At 43.5% G+C, this 21937-nt stretch overlaps 1 protein-coding gene across 3 annotated transcripts in view; it reads right to left on the reverse strand.

Moving 5' to 3' along the window:
- WDR38 (WD repeat domain 38) overlaps positions 1-21937 on the reverse strand; it is a 1427946-nt gene that overhangs the window by 1153358 nt on the left and 252651 nt on the right. For all 3 annotated transcript variants that reach the window (XM_082264625.1, XM_082264623.1, XM_082264624.1), the window contains exon 2: positions 630-750. In XM_082264625.1, the coding sequence (XP_082120751.1) occupies positions 630-750 (121 nt within the window). The remainder of the gene's footprint in view (positions 1-629; positions 751-21937) is intronic.

A 21937-nucleotide genomic window follows, 5' to 3' on the forward strand; every position in this document is an offset into this window, starting at 1 on the left:
AGCAGTAAATTTGTTCTTTCACTGCAATACTTGTGGTCTTAATCATTTAACATGACCGAACAAATAGTGTCAGTTGGGCTGGAGCAGGCTCAGGGTGAAAGAAGTGAAGAGGATACACTTGTATTAAGCCACTCCCCTGGAAGCAGGGCTACACTAGAATGGCGCTAATTCATTTGATATTTCAGAACCAAAAAGCTCATACTAACAACATGACGTAAACGCCTGTCATTAAAAATTTGTTTAACTAGCAAAAGATGACTATATATACTGTGTTCTTTTTTTCAGAGGAACTCGTTTTAGTCCCCTGCAATCAAACAAAGCTCACTGAGCTAAATTTTCACTTTAAATATTTTCAGTACCAACCTTCACAGGAAAATGTTTAATCCTTAGCAATAGTGAAAGGTGAGAATTTAGAAATGAGAATGTAATAGCGGGCTGAGTAAACCAATAGATTTGTATATTGCTTTGGAACTCCAGTGACCATTTCCCTAACTCAGCTTTAACCAATGTAAAGTAAGAACTCCAACAAGGAGTGGGATATGTAATGGCTGTGAGAATCTTGATCTTGAGAATGCAGAGTTGAAAACTACCAGAATCTGAAATCATTTTTTGGCTACATTTTTGGTTACCTGTATGTCCTGTTACTTTTTGCTTTAGAAATCCACTCTTTGCTTCCCATACATGTATCCTGGTGTCATCCGAGCAAGTGAGGATAAGAAGGCAGTCTGGAGACACAGCACAGGAATTCACCTGAAACAAACACAATGGAAATTTATGAATATACCATTTTCACCCAAACAGAAATATATGTCGGCACAATTATATGAATGAACAGGTGAGAAAATTACTAAAAGAGTAGAGGTCTTTGAAAGCCAGCAAAAGGTTAAAGAGGATCTTAACCCTCCCCCCCCAAAAAAAAAAACAAAACAAAAAAAAAACATGTTTAGTGTGGGAAGCTGGCTTTGACTGCTTGCGGCTTCACAGCTAGCTACCCACTGTGCATGTGCCAGCCACTCTGCACTTTATAAATGGTCCAGCAGCCTTCTGGAACCTGTGATGTGTCCCAGAAGGCTGCGGTGATCTGAGCGGAAGTGGGAATGGGTACCTATTAAAACTAGGTACCCGCCCCCCATAGAAAAAACAAAAAAACATGTCTAGTGTGGGAAGCTGGCTGTGACTGCTTGTAACTTCACGGCTGGCTTTCCACTGCATATGCACGAGCCACGCTGTGCTTTATGAATAGTCCCGCAGCCTTCTGGGACCTGTGACGTGTCTCAAAAGGCTGCAGGCAAAGAAGGGGCTGTACTTAGATGATCTGAGAGGAAGGGGGAACGGGTACCTATCAAAACTAGGTACACGCCCCCCCTAAAAAAGTGCTAAAATTTAAATGGGGGGAGAAGGGGGAAAAGCAGAATTTCATTTTTTAAATGAAATTCCTCCAAGCACATAATAAATAGATTTTCTCTATGCTAAGCCTAGTGAACAATTAACTTGCCGCTCAACCAGAAGAAAACAGAGTTATTAACTGTTAACTCACTTTTCAGGATTCTTCCAGGACAGCTCACAGAGAGGCTCCTCCCACCTAACACAGGAAACACGTGATCCACATTATAAAAAATGGCTGCTCACTAGCAGTACCTCAGTTTTAAACCAATAACCAAAGGCTGTGATATATATCGTATTACTCTATTGGTAGACCATCAACATTAGTCACTGTTCTACCCCCATAACCATATGTCATAGACACCTTCTCATGCTTCATGAACGTTTGGAAGCTGGTCCAGGTAGCGGCAGATCCGGAGTGGTGATGCTCCGGCCCTTTCTGCCCAAGAAGTAGCAACTGCTCTGGTAGAATGTGGCTTGATTATTGAAGGTGGAGTCAGAGGATTCCTGATATGCCTCACAGATTGCTGCCTTTAGCCATCTGCCAATGGTATTTTTTGAAGCCTTCCTACCTTTGTAGGGTCCAGAAAAGAGAACGAATAGTCCCATGGTAGATCTCCAGTCTTTTGTGCGTTCGATGTATGCGATCATACACCTCCTGACGTCTACGCTATTAAATTCTTCTTAAGCGCTACTTGAATTTGTACAGAACGATGGGATAATGATTGCCTCTTATCTATGAAGTTTGCTTGCAACTTTTGGAAGAAAAGCAGGGTCAAACGACAGAACAATTTTGTCCTGCGAAATAATGCAATACGGTTCTGTGACTGAAAACGCATGAATTTTGCCGACCCTTCTAGCCAAAACTAAAGCCACTAGGAGAGCTGTTTTCAGTGTTAGGAATCTGATGGAACAGATCTCAAGAGGCTCGAAGGGTTCACTGCAAAAAATTTTAAGGACAATGGTCAGGTCCCAAGAAGGAAACTTGGCGGTGACTGGAATGCGTTTTTGCCCAATGGGCATCAAAAATCTGTTGATTAAAAGGATCCTCTGCTATTCTGAAACTCAAAAAATTGGAAAGGGCTGCCACCTGGACTTTGAGAGCTAGCCCTTTGTCTGCTTCCTCTTGTAAGAAGTCCAGTATTGCTGGAACCATAGGTCCTTCTATCATGAAGCTGTTTATGCGTCAGCCACAGAACTTCTTCCAGATCTTATTAAAGATTGAGTTGGTGGAAGACATCCTGCTGGTAAGTATTGTGTCTATCACCTTTTCTGACAGACCCTTTTGAGTTAGCAACACCCTTTCAGAAGTCAAGTTGTCAGAGAAAGTTGGCCCAAACCAGGATGATTTGCTGCTCCCTGGTAGATCAGATCTGGCGTGCAAGGCAAATTCCAGGGTTTTGCTATGCTGAGCTTTAGTAACCCATGAACCAAGCTCTTTTCAGCCAGTAGAGTGCTATTAAGATGACTCTTGTGTGATGAGAAGCAAATCTTCTTGATGATCTTGGGGATAAGGGCAAAAGGTGGAAAGGCATACCCCAGTCCTGTTTCCAAAAGCTGAGATAGAGCATCCAAACACGCACTGAGTGGGTCTCTTGCAAATAATTTTTTTCCACTTTTCTGTTCTTTCTCATGGCAAATAGATCTATTTGGGGATTTCCTCTTCTCACTGTGATATGATTGAATGTAGTCTGGTTTAGGTACCATTCTGTTTCGTGCAATACTTCCCTGCTTAGAAAATCTGCTAGGGTGTTTTGTTCCCCCTTTAGGTGCACTGCCACTAAGGATGCCAGATTTTTATGGTTGGGCTGAAGGACAACATTGCTTCCATCATTGTTCTCAGCTCCTTGGCATTGGATGAGTGGGAGCTGGGACAGTCGGTGGACCAGCCTTGGACCATTTGCTCATATGAGCTCCCCAACATCTTGCACTTGCATCTGTCGCGATTATGACTGGATTTTGCAGTGGCCACAGGCATCCCACTGTGAGGTTTTCTCGTCTAAATGACCACTGGATTGATGCCTTCACTTTCCGGGGAAAATCTACCATCAGTGGAAGCAATTCCTTCTGCCCTCTCCAGACCGATAGCATGAAAGTCTGCAGATGACTCATGTGCAGCTGAGCCCACAGAACCCCCGGGATGACTGCTCTCTTTAGACCCAGTACCCTCATTAGGTTTCTTATTGAAGATTCTGAGTTCAGACAAAGATTGAACACCTCCGTTGTTAGGGTCTGAATTTTTTCCTCTGTAAGGAAGGAGGGATCTATGACATAACCAAGAAAAAAACACTCTTTGCGCTGGAGTGAGATTTGAATTTTCTCAGTTTATGAGCCAGCCCAGATTCTTAATATGATCCATCACCTGCATCAGATTTTGTTCCACTTCCTCTACCGAGTCTCCAATAGGAAGAAGATCGTCCAGTTAGGGAATTATTTAGATCCCTTCTGACCTTAGGACCTGCAGGGCTTCCACAAGAACTTTTGTGAAAATCTGTGGGGCAGAAGCTAGTCCGAATGGTAGTGCATCACACTGAAAATAAAGAGTTTATCCCTGTTTTTTTTTTCTTACTGCAAACCTGAGTTAAATCTTTGAATCTGGTCAAATTGGGTTGTGCGATTATGTATCCCAGGGATTTCATAAATACACATGTTGTCAGAAGTTCCCTCGTTGAATAAATTGATTACATTTTGCATCTTTTGTATTTCACATGTGTGTTGAAATTCTTCAGATTCAGGATAAGACGGTACTTGCCTGAGAGGTTCTGTCTGAGAAAGGCGTGAGAGTAAAACCCTCCCTTTCTCTGTCTTGGAGAGACGTACCTGATCGCTTTTTGATCCAACGTCTCCAGAAGGGAAGACCTAGCCCTTGCCTTCTCTTGGTCTCTGGGCAGGTTTGTTGCCATGAATTTTGTTTGGGGTTTGCCAACCACCTCTATTCTGTGTCCTGATTTTACTACATCCAGAATAAATACGTTTTTGGTGATTGTGTGCCACTGTGGGCATCATTGGGCATGTCGCGTCTCATTTAAAGTCCCAAGGGCAAACCTTTGCAATGTTCTACAGTATGTTATTTAGGGATGGAGGCGCATCACGGGGTGCATCAGGCCATATTTTATTTTATTATTGCAAGAAGGACCCCAGTCTCCTCCCACCCAGTGGCCTGAGTCAGTCAGGCTTTTGTTTTGGCTGGGAGGGTTTGAAGAGGAAACCTCTTCCTTTCCCCCTCTTGTAAGTCCATCCCTTCTTCTGGTTTTGTTTGTCTTGGTCTGAGTTTTGTTGCCTCTTGAAGGCATGAAAATTCCTCATTCCCCCTTGCTGTTTTATAGGGATGGGGAATCCCTTTGTCTTGTCGGTCGACCTCTACAAGACCGACCAAGTTCCTTGCCAAAAAGCAACTCCCCAGAGAAGGGAGGGGCACAGAGTCTGGACTTTGAGGCAGTATCTCCATTCCAGGATTTTAGCCAGACTGCTCTCCTTGCCTCATTTTTGAGGAGTGTGGACCTGGCAGTGAACCTCACTGCTTCGGTGGAGGCATCGGCAGTGTATGCTACCGCTTTCTTTAGGATAGGAAGAGCATCTAAGATTTCTTCTTTCGCAGCATCCCCTTTTAGGAGGGAGCGAAGTTGTTTAAGCCATAAGTCCAGTGTACGGGTAGAGCAGGTTTGAAATCTGCTGCGTAGGCTTCCCAGGCTCTTTTAAGATAACCTTCTGTTTTTCTATCCATTGGATCTTTAAGGGATCCTGCATCTTCAAAAGCTAATTCAGACTTTTTTGATACTTGGGATAGTGAAGCATGAATCTTGGGGCATTTATCCCAAATTGCAGTATCTTCCTCCTTAAAAGGAAATCCTTCAGGTTGCTGGGGAAGAATACTCTTTTCTGTAGCTCCTTCCACTCCTGAAGGATTGTTTGTGAGAGAAGAGTGAATGGAGAAGGTCCTTGCTTGTTTCGTTTGTAGCCCTGCGTACAATCGATCATGTACCGACCAAACTTTGTTCTCCTCCCCCTCATATAGCTCTAAAGTGTCATTGATGGCTTTCAGAAGCTCCTCGGTTTCTTCTGAAGGAAACAAAAACCTTTGTGTTGTAGTCGTTTTTTCATCTTTAAGTTCTCAATCTTCTGGTTCAGAGTCTGACTCTTCGCTCTCTTCCGTTTCTTGTAATGTACCTTGCTCTGGAATTGGCTGATTAGGTACAGCCGTAGCAGGTGCTGTGCTGGGGCCAGCACTGGAAGTACTGGGTAAGGGGTCCCCACTGCGGAAATCTTGCACTGGTGCTTTGAATGACTGCAGTTACATATTTTATGAGGTTGAAAAAAGACATCAGTCCATCCAGTTCAACCTATGATGTGTGTGTGTGTTTGCTGTTTTTTGGGACTTTATGCCCGCACAAGTTGAGGTTGGTGCAGGGCGGGGAGGGGGGGGGGGGGGGTGATGTGTTTTGGACTGTGCAATTGATTTTTATGTGCAAGGACAATATTAATATGTATGCCAATATGTGGAGACAATGCGGTGCTGATCTTTCTACCTCATTCCCTGTTGGGCAATGTTTCTTAACTCAGTTCCTTTAATATGTTGCGGGGCGATACCCAAGATCCTGGGGATATGGTAGCTTATGATGTTCCCTACAGATGGCCCCCTTAAAACTGATGACGTGGAATGTCTGGGGCCTCCGTGATAAGGTCAAACGCTCTGCGGCCTTTGCTACTCTGAAAAAGCAATGGGTAGAGGTCCTAATCCTTGTGGAGACTCATCTTGAGGGCCATATGCATTTGTCGCTTAAACATCTTTGGATTGGCTGGGTGTACCATTCCACATATAACTCTCATTCCAGGGGTGTGGCGGTGCTGGTGGCTAAATCTGTCCATTTTCAACTTCAGGGATCTTGGGTTGACCCCCAGGGTAGGTTTGTCTTTCTGCGGGTGTTGGTGTTTGGGGAGCCCCTGTTGATTCTGGCCTTTTTACGTACCCCCCCCTTTCTATATCCATAATTACTGAAGGTCTCACCTACATGTCACAGAATCGGGCTGGGGGATTTTAATAATGTCTTGAACCCTGCTTTGGATAGATTGCAAACTAACCCTCAAGCACCGCAGCTCACAACGTGTACTAGGTTTGCTAGTCTAGTGGGGAGTGTTGGCCTGGTGGACACATGGAGGGCCAAATTCCCCCTACAGCGGGCGTTCTCTTGTTTCTCACCCACGCATCATTCTATGTTCCGCATTGACTTTATCCTATTATCTAGGGCCTTGCTTCCCAGGTTGGTATCAGTAGGTTTCTCCCCCAGGTCTCTCTCTGATCATAGTCCTTATTGGGCGACGATCAGACTGCATCATGACAAACCGCCTCCGGCCTGGCACCTCAACCCGGCATGGCTATCCCTATTGCCTGAAGAGGCCTTGCTGGACGCTTGTTGGGGACCGTTCTTTTTGGATAACGAGGGCACGGCATCCCCCCTAGCGGTGTGGGAAGCGTTCAAATTGCATGCGAGGGCCACTCTGCAATCCCAGATCAAGCGATTTAAAGCTGGCTCCGCTGAGGCACACTCTCGGGCGGAAGCCGATCTCCTGTCAGTCGAGGCTGATTACCTGGCTAACCCCTCTCCCGCTAATGCCTCGCAGCTTAAATTGTTTTCGAGAGCGGTCACCCAGATAGAATACGAGAAGGCCAAATCGAAATTGTTCTTTGAAAAACTGAGGATCTTTGAACATGGAGAGCGGGCGGGGAAACTGTTGGCTTTTCTGGTACAATGTAACGACAGACTGCCGGTAGTTATAACCCTGCAGACTAACGCGGGGACCCCATTGACGGACCCGGGGGAGGTGACGGAACGGTTTCACTCCTTTTTTAGTCGGCTGTACACTTCTCAGGCCCCGACAGACCCTACTGACATGCGGGCATTTCTTGACACCATTGACTTTCCCAGACTTACGGACGAACAGGTGGCACTTCTGGAGGCACCCCTCACGGAGGAGGAAATTGCAGAGGCTGTGGCCAGGTTCCCTAGATTGAAAATCTCCGGGTACAGATGGGCTCCCAATCGAATTCTATGCTCACTACTCAGAACTTCTCCTGCCGAAGCTACTCACGTTATTTAACCCCATGTTTGAGGACTTCACCTTGGCTTTGTCTCTGCGATAGGCCCTGATAGTACTGATCCCCAAGCCGGGTAAGGATCCCCATTTTCCGGAATCCTACAGCCCCATCTCTCTCCTGCAGGTGGATGTGAAAATCCTGGCCAAAACCCTCTCCATCCGCTTAAACCAAGTGATATTGTCACTTATTCACGAGGACCAGTCCGGCTTGATGCCGGGCAGGAACAACTCTTTTAACCTCCGTAGACTATTCATGAACATTCAAGCTAAGCATGAGAACACTTGCAGGAGTGTAGTGGTGACATTGGACCGTTGAGTGGGACTTCCTCTGGGATTGTTTAGAGAGATTTGGGTTTGGACCTCGCTTTGTTAAATGGGTGCGATTGCTGTATAGCGCTCCAGTGGCAAAGGTGCTGGCGAATGGCTGGACCTCAGCTACGTTTCCACTCACCAGGGGACCTAAGCAGGAATTCCCCCTCTCCCCATTGCTCTATGCTCTGGCTGTTGAACCACTCACTAAAGCTATCCGAGACCACCCGGACATACACAGCCTATGTGTAGGGCCATTGATTGAAAGATTAGTATGTACGCCGACGACAAGCTTCTATATCTCGCGGATTCTGATGACTCCCTGACCATGGCCCTCTCCCTCATAGAACAGTTTGGTAGGTATTCTGGTCTGCAAATTAATTGGGACAAGTCTCAGGTTCTCCCCCTTGACACCCCTTCAACCTCGGTACCCCCTTTGACTTTACCCCTGCAGCAAGTGACTCGTATAAAATATCTTGGCGTCCATGTCACAGCAAACCCCCGGGACTATGTCTCAGATAATATCCAACTCCTCTATGGTTTAATTAAATCTAAGACCCAGGTTTGGTCTAAGCTGCCCCTGGGTGTAATGGGCAGAGTCAATCTTATCAAAATGGTCCTTTTGCCAAAGGTTTTGTATGTCCTCTGGCACTCTCCAATCTATTTACCCCTAAAAAATTTTAAACAAATGGAGTCCCTCCTTAAAGCTTTTGTCTGGGGTCAGAGTAGGCATAAACTTTCCTGGCGCAAACTTAAAAACTATTCCAATTTGGAAGGTGTAGCATTGCCGGACTTTAATCTGTATTATCTGGCTACCCAGCTATCACACCTGTTCCACCTTGATAAAACTGACAGTACTTGTTTTCTCGCGGGTGGTCCCTCCCAACTGCTGACCCTCTGGCTGTTATTCTGCGGGGAATTTGTGGCTCTGAGACCAGGGGGGACCCCAACTCCCTGCTGTACCATTATAGCCGGATTTGGGAGGTCGTGATGGACAGAATGCACTACCCTTCACTACATACCTTTACTCCCCTGTGGCATAACATGGCCCTGGCGGAGTTTTATTTGCTACCGGACTCCGCGATGTAGCAGGGAAATATATTACCTCGCACACCTCCTGCAGGGGACTGCCCTGGGCACGTTTGATACTCTGCGTAACAACCTTCTCCCTACCTGACCATATGCTCTTTCGATACTATCAGGTTAGACATGCTTTCCGGACCCAGTTCCCTTCTGCCCCCCCCCCCCCCCCAGATTGAGCCCATCCCTATAATGGAGTTACTTAAGGGCACTGACCCACACCACCTTATCTCCTTACTATACGCATAACTACATACGCCCCCTTCCACTGTCATTGCCTACACTGTCAAGACTCGTTGGGAGTCAGACGTGGGTGCAATGGAGGATAAGGACTGGAGTGAGGCCCTTGAGACGTGTCAACGGGTATCCCCTAAGTTAACTGATCGTCTCACCCAGCTGTTTGTTGTCCATCAGTCCTATCAAACTCCCATTGGCCTGGCGCGATACCGACCTGGTGTGTCTCCAGATTGCCCAATGTGTCTTTTGGCCCCCGGGCACATTCTTCCATTTTCTCTGGCAATGCCCACTGATACAGGGATATTGGCAACAAATTGTGACCTTCCTGCATGATAAGATGGGGTTTCCCATTCGGTTGGACCCCAAACAATGTCTCCTGAGTGTATACCCAGACGAAGACATGGACAAGTTCCTGACCACTTTTCTACAAGTCACGCTCTTTCTGGCAAGAAAATTGATTGCTAGGCAGTGGATGCGGGAGCGCCCTCCCGCGTTCGATGCGTGGCTGATGGAAAATCCCGGCAAATAGGACCCTGTCCTGGGTCATTTTCTCAGCGGGACTTGTCCCGGCCAGTGCCGTAGCGGGGGGGGGGGGCGTCTGACCTTTAATATATTTGTTAACTGTGTCACACTCAGTCCCTGCGCTCCAGACAGCATCTTCCAGCTCAGCGATGGCCAGGGGGTGCCCTGTGATTGGATGAACATGGCGGGGCTGGCCTGCGCCTGTCCAGTGGCACAGCCTGGGGTGGGAGCGTGGGAGCCCCACCCAAGCCCCTTCTCGCAGTCTCTCAGACATCAGCACTCAGCAGCCTACTCAGCCGCCCGCTCTGGACCGAATCATCATTCCTGACCATTGCGAGTGCTGCTAACTCACTGTGTAGGGAAGGAAGAGTGGAATTCTGATGCCTCAATGCTAGTTCTGACAGGTAGAAGAAAACATTCAGGGGCACAACAGGAAGTAAGATTAAATCTATACAAATTATAACAAACTCTTACACAGTTGTCACCCGGACAGATATCTGCATGGAAAATTTCCCTTCTTCTCTTGTTTGAGTGGCAACTGTAAACATTTGAATTTCTCACTTACTGTCCTTATTTTTATCTTTTTTTTTTTATTCCTATTATTTATGAAACACAGAGCAGCGAAGCAGAATCAAGAAAGTATATCCAATGGGCAGAAAAGGACTAATATACATTATAACCAGCACATCTCATTGGTTTATGCTTTTCACTAGTTATACTTGTAGAAGATTTTTTTTAAAGTGAATGTATAGTCTCAAGGTTTTTCACCTTAATGCATTTATGCATTAAGGTGGAAAAACGTTCTGTGCTGCACCTCCCCCCAGACCCCCCCTCCCCCCTTTTCTTACCTGAGCCCAATCCGATCCAGCAATGTGCATGAGCACAGGAGTGGGGGACGGTGCCGAGTCCCGCTGTCCATGTCAATGGACACAGCAGTGGGACTTGGGAGCGAGCCCGCATGGGTGCCCCCCAGGGAAAGCGGGTTTCCGTGGGGGCACCTGATGAATAGGAGTGGCTGCTGCTGGCGGGGCACTTCAGAAGAAGTGGATCGGGGCTCCTCTGTGCAAAACAATTGCACAGAGCAGGTAAGTATGGGCATATTTGTTATTTTTATTAAACAAAACAGTTTACATCCCCTTTAACCACTTGCCGACCACCAGTAGTACATACACTGCGGCAGGGTAGGCTCTGTCCCGCGAAACAACGTAACTGTATGTTGCTTTGCAGGACCGTAAGTGGGGGCGCGTGCATGCCCATTACCTGTGGGGAAAGCCGTTTTGGGGGTCCGGCGGCCGCGAATACACCCGCAATCGTTCCCTGTGGAGACAGAACGGCGATCTTCTGTTGTAAACACGGCAGACCTATGTTCTGTCAGCAATGAAAACAGGTCCCTGTGTTCATTCCATAAGTCCATCCCCCGCATAGTTAGAAAGCACCCCCTAGGGACACATTTAAACCTTTGATCGCCCCTGGTGTTAACCGCTTCCCTGCCAGTGTCATTAGTACAGTGACAGTGCATATTTTTAGCACTGATTACTGTAGTAATGTCAATGGTCCCCCCAAAAGTGTCAAAAATGTCAGTTAGGTGTCCGATCTGTCCGTTGCAATGTCGCAGTCCTGCTAAAAATCGCAGATCGCTGCCATTACTGGTAAAAAAATAAATAAAAATGACAAATCTTTCCCCTAGTTTGTAGACGTGATAACTTCTCCCCAACCAATCAAAATACGCTTGTTTTTACCAAAAATATGTGGCAGAATACAAATTAGCCTAAAATGATGAAAAAAATGTGATTGTTATTTTCTTTTTCATTGGGAATGTTATATAGCAGAAAGTAAAAAATATTGTTTTTTTCAGAATTGTTGCTCTTTTTTTGTTTATAGCACAAAAGAAAAAAAAAATTGTAGAGGTGATCAAATACCACCAAAAGGAAGCTCTATTTGTGGGGAAAAAAGGAGATCAATTTTATTTGATAACACGCCCGTGCGATTGTCAGTTAAAATAACGCAGTGCCGAATCGCAGAAAATGGACTGGTCATCAACGGGGGAAAACCTTCCGGTCCAGAAGTGGTTAAAGTAGATATAAAGTAAGATTTTCCTTCTTGCAGCCCCGTCTACACAGTCCACAATTGAAATTGTGGCGCAAACAAATGCTAATGCACCATCCACATGAGTTAGCCATTGCTCTCCTACATAAATGTGAAGATATGCTAGTGTAGCTTACAGTAGGTAGTTCATAAAATGTTCATAAGAAGTTCATAAAAACCCCGTAGGAAGGGTGTTGTGCTTCAGTAGGCAGCTCCACCTGAGACAGGAACAAATGACTGAAATAACAAAAAAGAACACAAGGGGGGCGCCAGCTAAGTGCAGCATCAATGGGTTTATTACAATTAAAAAGCAAAATGCAAACTTACAGAAATATGAAAAACAGCCTATGTGCACCATGCCACATTGGATGGAAGCCGTCCACCAGGAGAGCTGCTTGTGACAGTGAACATCTTGTTGCTATTAAGAAAACCAAGTCCAATGTTCCAGGAGGTGAGGAGAGCCACTGCACAAGGCAGGATGTGATGTCACACCTGGGATGAGCTGGTTGCTATGGTGATAAGTTTCAGAACTCACATCCTACCTTGTGTCCCACAGTGGCTCTCCTGTGGTATGGTAAAGATAAGCTCTTTGATTTTTTATTTCTGTGAGTTTGCATTTGGCTTTTTAAATGTAATAAATCCATTGATTCTGCACTTAGCTGGAGCCCCCCTTATATTCCTCTTCCATCTACACAGTGAAGTCCTTCCATTATCCTCAGAGCAGAACATCCCTTGTACATTACAAAGCTCATATTACCATGGCATTCTTGGAATTTTATGGCATCTGTGTATGAAGAAGTCTAGGCATTGCTTAATCATCTGTTTTTGTTTCCTGCCAAGCAGGCCTTGTTAGTAGAAAGTTGCCCAAAACAATAATCATTACTTTCCTTTTAGTTTAAGGCTGCATTCACAAATCTTGGGTGGAATCGCTACGATTCTGCCCTATGATTTCAAATGGCTGCAAAACTAACTTCTAATGGCACCCCAATCACGCCGTGACTTTGCCGCAATTTTTGCATAGTAAATGGCATTGCAATCATAAACATGCAGCGTTTGCCGCTCAAAAAGGAACATGAGCTTCTTTCTGGTGACAGCAGCTCGCATTGCGATTTGCCACAATTGCAGCGCCAATTGCTATGCAAAAATCGCAGTGCAATTGGGGTGCCATTAGAAGTAATGGCATTGCAAACGTATCTCTCATTTTGCAGCTATTTGAAATCGTGGGGTAGAATCGCAGCGATTCCGTCCGTGATCATGTGTGAATGCAGTCGGAATCTTTTAACTGCATTCTTAATGTGTCCCCTAGAGAAAAAAGCAGAGATTCCCCTAAAAATGTCCATGTCCCTTTCATAGAAAACCAAAATCTCAAAGTTATCTTGAAGCCAGCAGCATACTTGCCAACTGTCCCGTTTTTGCCGAATAGGAGCCTGTCCCGGGTCATTCTCATTGTACCGTCAATGTACTTATTTACACTTTGCACTTATATTTACATATTCCATTTTTTGACACATTTGACACTTTAGAATTGCAGGGAATTGTGATTCGACTTTTAAACTTTAGGCAGAAGTAGTACAGCTGAATGGGAGAATTATTCTAACTCTTCTACTTTGGCCTCAAGTTTAAAATTCCCTTTTCAATTTTTTATATTTCTCTCTTTAGTGAGTAGACCCTATAATCTGATAATAAGTAGGCGGAGATTAATTATGTGGAGTGGGCGGAGCTTCATGGAAGTGGGTGTGGTAAGTAATTGATAGCTGTGCTGCAAAGTGTCCCTGGAAATTTTTTTCAAATGTTGGCAACTATGGTATAGCAAGCATGCTTTACTGTATATACACACAGCTTCCCCTGCCCGCCTCCTGCCCCCCCCACCCCCACTGGGAAAAGACTATTGCTCGGCAGGAGGGATTCCTCTGTTAACACTGACTGTGTTGATGGGGGAATTGCAGGGAATTGTGATTCGAATTTTAAACTTTAGGCAGAAGTAGTGCAGCTGAATGGGAGAATTATTCTAACTATTCTACTTTGGCCTCAAGTTTAAAATTCCCTTTTCAATTTTTTTATATTTCTCTCTTTAGTGAGTAGACCCTATAATCTAAATATATAAAAAAAAACTCAGCGCTTATGGATTATTTGAATAAAAGTAGATAAATAGATAAATAGATAAAATTGAAAAAACTGGGCTGCAGCCTCCCTAAACTATAGCCTAAAAGGCTATAAAATGAATGAAAGAAAGGTAGGGAAATGGCGCTGCCTAGTTGGGAAGATGTGGTAGGATGTTACTAAGGTGCAGATATGCTGAGGAAAATATGATGCACTGAGAAAAATATGATGCACTATGGAAAGGAAAAAGGAGGTATTTCTCCCTGGTGACAAACGAACAATATAAAGTGCAAAGTGCAAGGTGAATTTGATACGCTGTGGTACAGCATGGAAGAAACCACTAAAATAAGTGTAGTGTAGACAAAATTCAGTGTGGCCTGTGGTGTCACCAGAATGCAGTGTACATAGATAGCGTAATGTAAACTTATACTCTAAACCAGTGTAAAAATACAGTGGAAAAATAAATAAATAAATAAATATATATATATGGTGTAATGAATAAGCTTCTATAGCCGGAAGGGTATAAATACGTTAAAACATGCTATCAAAAACAAATGTGATCACACAATATCTGAATAAAATTATAAAATAAGGCCATGTGAGGTATACATTAATATAAAGTGCTGGGTGTAAGTAGTGGCCTATACCCAAATATTGGTGACAAATAAATTAAATAAATATTGGTGGCCTATACCCAAATATTGGTGACAAATAAATTAGATAAATATTAGTGACAAATAAATAAATAAATGGTGAAAAAATGTCCAAGGTGGGACCAGTGACAGTGTGGATATATAAATATCGATATAAATATGAAATATTAGAAAAAGTCCGTTGTTAGCAGCAGGTGACAATCTTCAAACGTGAACGTGCAATGGGTGACCCCGTGATGGGCAGTGAGGTACTTGGTGACCCCTCTAGTGAATAATGCACTCACCAGAGATACCCACCCCACACAGGGGTATAGAGCGGGTATAAGTGGGAATCCAATGTATGGCTTCTGGTGTCCTCCGCGGGTCCTGGGATTAGGCGTCTGCAGAGAAGGATTCCTAAGTGGGGAGTGCCTGGGGTCTGTGTTAGAATCTCAGCTGTAGGCCGTGGATATGCCGGGTTCCACCGGGGTATCACTCGTGTTAATGGGACCGGGATATTAAAGCAACAAGAGGCACATAGTGTGATATCGTTTTACAGGGTATTTATGAAGTCAACGCAAATAGGAGAGGTACTCACATTTAGTAGAGGTAAAAAATGCACATAAAGACAGTATGAATGTAGCGCGGTGCGGTCCAAGCCTCGTTCTCGATACCGGAAGTGATGCGACACGCTGTACCGGTTTCGTAACGTAAGTACGTCTTCAGCAGCGTCGGGTCGCTTCCGGTGTGACTCCTAATATACATGCGGTTACTAGGCAACCAAGTATCACAAATCAAGTGCGTGTTCCTGACTACAAGCGGCGGACTTCGCCAAAATGGTAGCTGATGTTAATATGAATTTGGCACAGGCGATGTAAATATACTTAAATGATATCAAATATCAATTCCGAACCCGGACTTTTAAATCCATATACTACGCACTTATATATAAAAAAATTTTTAATCAAGATCAGAAACTTAAGTTATTCAATTAATTTGGTGCCTGCATATATCGCATGTGTATAATCAGGAAAAGAGACTAAATATAGGTAAACTATCTAAATCCCTAGGTAAAAGAGGAAATACATACATAAACTTTATTAATAAATAATGTTAATAAATTTTAAAATGAAATTCATATAAAGCTAGTGGTGTGTATTAAAAAATGCTCTGAATTATGAAAGGAGGTGGTAGTGTAATTGGCAAGGTATATATTGTACATATATATATATATATATATATATATATATATATATATGTATATATATATATAAAGTTGATAAAAACTTGACAATTCTAGTTAAGAAGTTTTATAAAAGTCCTATGGGTATTGTAGGACTTACATATATGTCTCTATTCTGGAGAAACCTGTCCAGATCTTGGAAACTGTGTATAATATATCAGTTTTATAAACACATGAAAAACATGCATCCAAAGGAATATATGTGTGCATGTAAAAATGCAACCAAAAGATGTATATATATATATATATATATATATATATATAAAAACTGAATATATAAAATATATTAAAAATGTGTAGCCATATGTGTTAAATAAGATAAAAATATATATAAAAATATATAAAAAAATATAAATAAAAACTCAGAGAAAGCAGATATGGGTTCCTAGAAATATTTAAAAATTAGAAATGAAGCAGTTGAGGTCGATGTCTAAATTAAGGCCTCTGGGCTGGAGTGTATTCATTCTATATATCCAGGACGTCTCGTTTTTAGAGATTTTTATCTTTTTATTTTCTCCACACCAGTGTCCGGATATAGAATCAATGCCACAGAAGGTCAGTCCACTGAGATCTTTATTATGTTTCTCCGAAAAATGTCTAGATAGACTGTGCTTAGGAAAGCCTTTTTTTATATTCTTCATGTGTGAATGCAGTCTGAATCTTTTAACTGCATTCTTAATGTGTCCCCTAGAGAGAAAAGCAGAGATTCCCCTAAAAATTTCCAAGTCCCTTTCATAGAAAACCAAAATCTCAAAGTTATCTCTTGTGTTATCAGAGCTTTTGCAGTACTGCTGGCAAGTCTGCCTAAGAAAACTGAAGCCAGCAGCATACTTGCCAACTGTCCCGTTTTTGCCGGGACAGTCCCGGCAAATAGGAGCCTGTCCCGGGTCATTCTCATTGTACCGGCAATGTACTTATTTACACTTTGCATTTATATTTACATATTCCATTTTTTGACACATTTGACACTAGAATTGCAGGGAATTGTGATTTGACTTTCAAACTTTAGGCAGAAGTAGTGCAGCTGAATGGGAGAATTATTCTAACTCTTCTACTTTGGCCTCAAGTTTAAAATTCCCTTTTCAATTTTTTATATTTCTCTCTTTAGTGAGTAGACCCTATAATCTGATAATAAGTAGGCGGAGATTAATTATGTGGAGTGGGCGGAGCTTCATGGAAGTGGGTGTGGTAAGTAATTGATAGCTGTGCTGCAAAGTGTCCCTGGAAATTTTTTTCAAATGTTGGCAACTATGGTATAGCAAGCATGCTTTACTGTATATACACACAGCTTCCCCTGCCCGCCTCCTGCCCCCCCACCCCCACTGGGAAAAAACTATTGCTCGGCAGGAGGGATTCCTCTGTTAACACTGACTGTGTTGATGGGGGAATTGTACTAATTACAACAGGTTGCAGGAAATAAATTTGCACCAATTATGGCCTGCCTAACTCACATTGTCAAAAAATAGGGGAGGATATCTATTTACACCTTCAAAAACACTGGCCTACCTTGCCTAATACCTGAGGAAAGCCAAAGCTCAAATACCTCATTACAATGGATGACCTTAGCAGTCTTATCAGCTATGAAGTCCAGTAAGGCCCAGATAGATTTTCTCTGATCTACGTGGTCTGGAAGATAATTTACTAAAGACAAATAGGTATTTCACTCTGCAAGGAATTTTACCCAGAGCTTAGTTAATGTGGCAAGGTTTCACTTTTCAAAGAATACCCACCCACATGCAAGGAAAACTTGGAAGTCATTAGAGCTTTCAATTCAGTCATGGGAAAATTCCCTTGCAAAGTGCACCTGCCTTTGCAAAGTGGTCAGCTTATTTGCTTCTCAACCACAAATCAACCACATTGTTTACTGTGTATGTGTATATATATATATATATAAATATATATGGGTACAGAAAGATGGGGGGCGTGTCTTGGCACGCGGGAGAGGTGGCCGATCAGTGAAGCAGCCGAATCACCCATCGAATTTGATAGAGCTCATAGGGCCCTTAGACTGCGAGCCCCTGATACAGATCCCCCCAGAGACATTGTTTGCTGTTTATCCAGCCATCCTCTGAAAGAAGATATTTTGCATAAGGCCCGGCAGAATGATCAAGTCATTTTTAATCAATAAACAATATTGCTGCACCAAGTGACAACAATTGTGTAAATAAATGTGCTTAAATAGCTTAAATCAAATAGCAACTCAATGCTAATAAATCAACTCTAATAGCAGTGATATTCAGTGATAATTGCAGTCCCAAAAAGTGAACAATAAATAAAATGAAGTAATCAATCTTCATCTGTGATCACAAAATAAAGTGCTGCATGCTTCACTCCAGAGCTCCCAGTGGCTTAGTGCAAGATAAGCAGCTCACCTTAGGACTAGACTCATAAGAGTCATACTCGCTTTGGGATGTATTAGATAGATGTATGGATAACAGCCTGGTGTCCCCTCTTTCACCGCTTCCAGCTACCGCTCCACATGGACCAGGAACCAGGTGTAAATAAAGGAAGAAAAGATCTAATGCTCTCTGTTTGCAAAAGCTTTTATTCCTTCTAACAAATGAAAATCCACTTACATTGATATGCACTTAAGCAGTGCGGGCTTCTAGCGTCAGAACAGCTCCCTGTGAACCTCCAGGAATCGACGTACTCCGAGCAGGCTCCTCCCCCGTACGCGTTACGTAAGAGACTTCGTCAGCGGGGTGGAGCCAATCGTGTTCGTCCATCCTATATAGTGCTATTGCCGCCGCTTGCCCGCCCAACTATTGGCACGGATGTCGCTCTGTGCGGCGCCATTCCTTTACTCTGCCAGCACTCTGCACGTCAGTAGTAAGTCGGCATAGCACACTATACACAAACTAATTCCACATTATCAGGCAATGCGGCCACTTAGCTATCCTAGGAGACCCTCTGTGTGAATCCACTGTGTGCAAATTTCGTTAAACAGGAGCCTGCTCGCATCACATCCCTGGTGGTACCAGACACTGGCGAGGTGGGAATTTTATTAGGCAATTGAGTAAAAGAGAGACGTTTTGGATATACGAGACTAAGGTTCTTGTGCCTAGGGGTTTGAACGTTGAGTTCAACCTCAACTGCTTTATTAGTGATAAATAAACAGTTTTTTTCTGTCTTTTTATAAACATTTTAAAAATATAATTAATTTTAATCTTATTTAGGCATAATAAATAATTAATTATGCAACATAATATAATTTATTTATAGAGATTAAAATTTACATGTTTGGTGTTTTGTGTTCAGCACTGATTGTTTGCAGCCTCATGTGCACTATTTTACCTATTTTATATATTTTATATGTTTTTTGAATTTTATGGTTTGCGCTGATTATCACTATTTATTATTAAGTAATTTTTAATGACCAACCTATACAGCTCTTCCAGGATCTTTCGCCCATCACCCTAAGCCCCGTCTAGAAGTCCTGAGAAATAAAAATATTCCCTATAGGTGGAAGTTCCCTGTTACCATACAAGCCACCTTTAATGGTAGACAATATCTACTTCGGACTCCTGAGGATTTACCTACTTTTTGCACAAATTTACAGATTGATCTGATTGCTCTGTCAGAGTGGTATGAGGAATTTCTGCTATCTCCTCTGGTAAACACTTCCTCAGCCCCAGGCTCTTCACCCCTGTGATCCCCACCTCAGAAAGGGGGAAAAAGCAGAAACAATGGGATCTGAACAACATGTTTGTTTCCCCTCCTAAAACCCCCAGTGTCAGGGAACATAAGTAAAATAAATGTAGCTTGTGTGCTCATTTTTTCTATTTTGATTTCAATACATGCTCTGCTGTTACCTACTCAGTTTGTCTTCTCCTCATTTCAACTGATGCCCTGAAACTTTATAGCAAGTCTTTCCCTTATGCTATATTATCTTTTGCCACTAGATGGTAGCATAACTCCTCACCTGTTTTGCATTATACACACACAAGTTCTTTCTGCATGCAATATGGCCTTCAGTCCACTAGATGGCAATGAGTGCCCAGACATTATAAAAATCATAATTAGGGTTGAGCGAACACGGACTGTATTATTCGGGTCCGTATCGGATAATTGGATTTTTGTTACCCGGACACGGACCCGAAAACTTTACTGTATATTCGAGTTTAAAATCCATGTTCGGTAATTTTATTTCCAGTTTTGTATGTAATGGCGCGGTTTTAATTGCGCGGTTTCAACAGCCAATCAACAAGTGTTTAACTGGTGTGCCATAGAAGCCATCACAGCCATGCCTACTAATGGCATGGCTGTGATTGGCCAGCTGAAGCATGTGACCCAGGCCTTTATAAGCTAGAGACATAGCGCGGTGTGCGTCAGTCTGTTCTAGTGTAGGGAGAGAGCACACACAACGGTGCTGGCTGCTGCTGATTAGGGACAGAGACATGAAAAAAAAAACATTGTGGCTGAAAAGAATGTAGGGAAAGGTCGGAGTATAGGCAGGGAAAGATAGAAAAGCATTTTAGGGACAGGCTGGAGAGAGTAGGCAGGGCGAGATTAGGAGACACAGGACAGAACAATCGTCCGTTAGCGATCTACATCGATTTTGCTGTGGGGGGGTGGTGCAGTGAACAATCTTTTTGCCCTCACTTGAGCCCACTGAGGAGGAGGAGGAGGATGGAGAAAAAAAAATATTTTTATCAGTCTGTTGTGTGCAGCGTTCAGCTATATTTTACTACACAGTGCTGTTCTAATTTGCTATTTAAAAATTACAAATTTAAAGGGGAATTTTTTTTTTTTTCCCTTCATAGCCTGCTGCTGACCGTGACATAAAACATAAGACACTGCTGTGTTCAGATTTTTTATTGAAAAATCACCAATTAAAGTGAAAAATAATTATTCATTTTTTCATTCATACGTTACTGTGACATACAGCCTTTACACACAGTGCTGTTCTAATCTGCTATTTAAAAATTACAAATTTAAAGGGGAGTCTGTGTTTGTATGTGTGAGATTTGTTTGGCGCATCTCCTTCCACCGCCGAGGATTGCAGGGCGCTTCAGTTTGCCTCCTGTTCCGAACTCCTCCTACTCCTCTTCCTCATCCTCATCCTCCCTTTAGGGTACAAAAAATTGTAATCAGGGCCTAGTCTGTGTTTGTACGTGTGAGATATACCGTTTTATATACTTTTTTCTATTCCGCTATTCAATATACACCCTTTTGGGGTGAAAAAAATTAAATTGCGGCATAGTTTGTATCCGTACGTGTGAGATACACCTTTTAAATTTGTTTGGCGCATCTCCTTCCACCGCCGAGGATTGCAGGGCGCTTCAGTTTGCCTCCTGTTCCGAACTCCTCCTCTTCCTCATCCTCATCCTCCCTTTAGGGTACAAAAAATTGTAATCGGGGCCTAGTCTGTGTTTGTACATGTGAGATACACCGTTTTATATACTTTTTTCAATGCCGCTATTCAATATACACTGTCAGGATTACCTGATCCGAGGCCGAGGTGCTGAGAGGGCTCCCCTTGCGGCTCAGTGCGGCACACCCCTGGAGATGGTACAGAGGGTGTAGTGCCCCAAGTGGCATGGGTTACCTTGTGCCAAGGAACAGTCTCTGGTAGCGGGAACCGTGGTACAAGCTGAAGTCATGCACAGGAGACAACCAGAATAGCCGAGGTCTTGAAGCAAGCCGGGGTCATACATGGTAGGTAACAGAAGCACGGTCAGAGGAAGAAGCCAAGGGTCAAACCAGGAGCAGGAGATCAAACGGAATCAGGAACAAGCCGAGGTCACAACAGGAAGTCCAAACAGGAAACAGGAAGCACAGGAACACAGGAAGCTGAGAGATAATCCAGCAATGAGTCTGATCCTATGGCCACCTTTTATAGGCCAGCAGAGGGCAGTGTCAATTGAGGCAGGAATGACCATTGGTATTGCTGGCAATGTTGCCAGTTCTCCTACAGCCATTTCCCTGACGGGCCAGCAGAGGGTTGTGTAGATTGAGCCAGGAACGTCCATTGCTATTACTGGAGATGTTGCCAGTTCTCCTACGGCCATTTCCCTGACATACACCCTTTTGGGGTGAAAAAAATTAAAGTGCGGCATAGTCTGTATTGGTACGTGTGAGATACACCTTTTAAATTTGTTTGGCGCATCTCCTTCCACCGCCGAGCATTGCAGGGCGCTTCAGTTCGCCTCCTGTTCCGAACTCCTCCTACTCCTCATCCTCATCCTCCCTTTAGGGTACAAAAAATTGTAATCGGGGCCTGGTCTGTGTTTGTACGTGTGAGATACACCGT

Source organism: Pelophylax lessonae, assembly GCF_965119305.1.
Source record: "Pelophylax lessonae genome assembly, chromosome: 7".
Classification (NCBI taxonomy): Eukaryota; Metazoa; Chordata; class Amphibia; order Anura; family Ranidae; genus Pelophylax; species Pelophylax lessonae.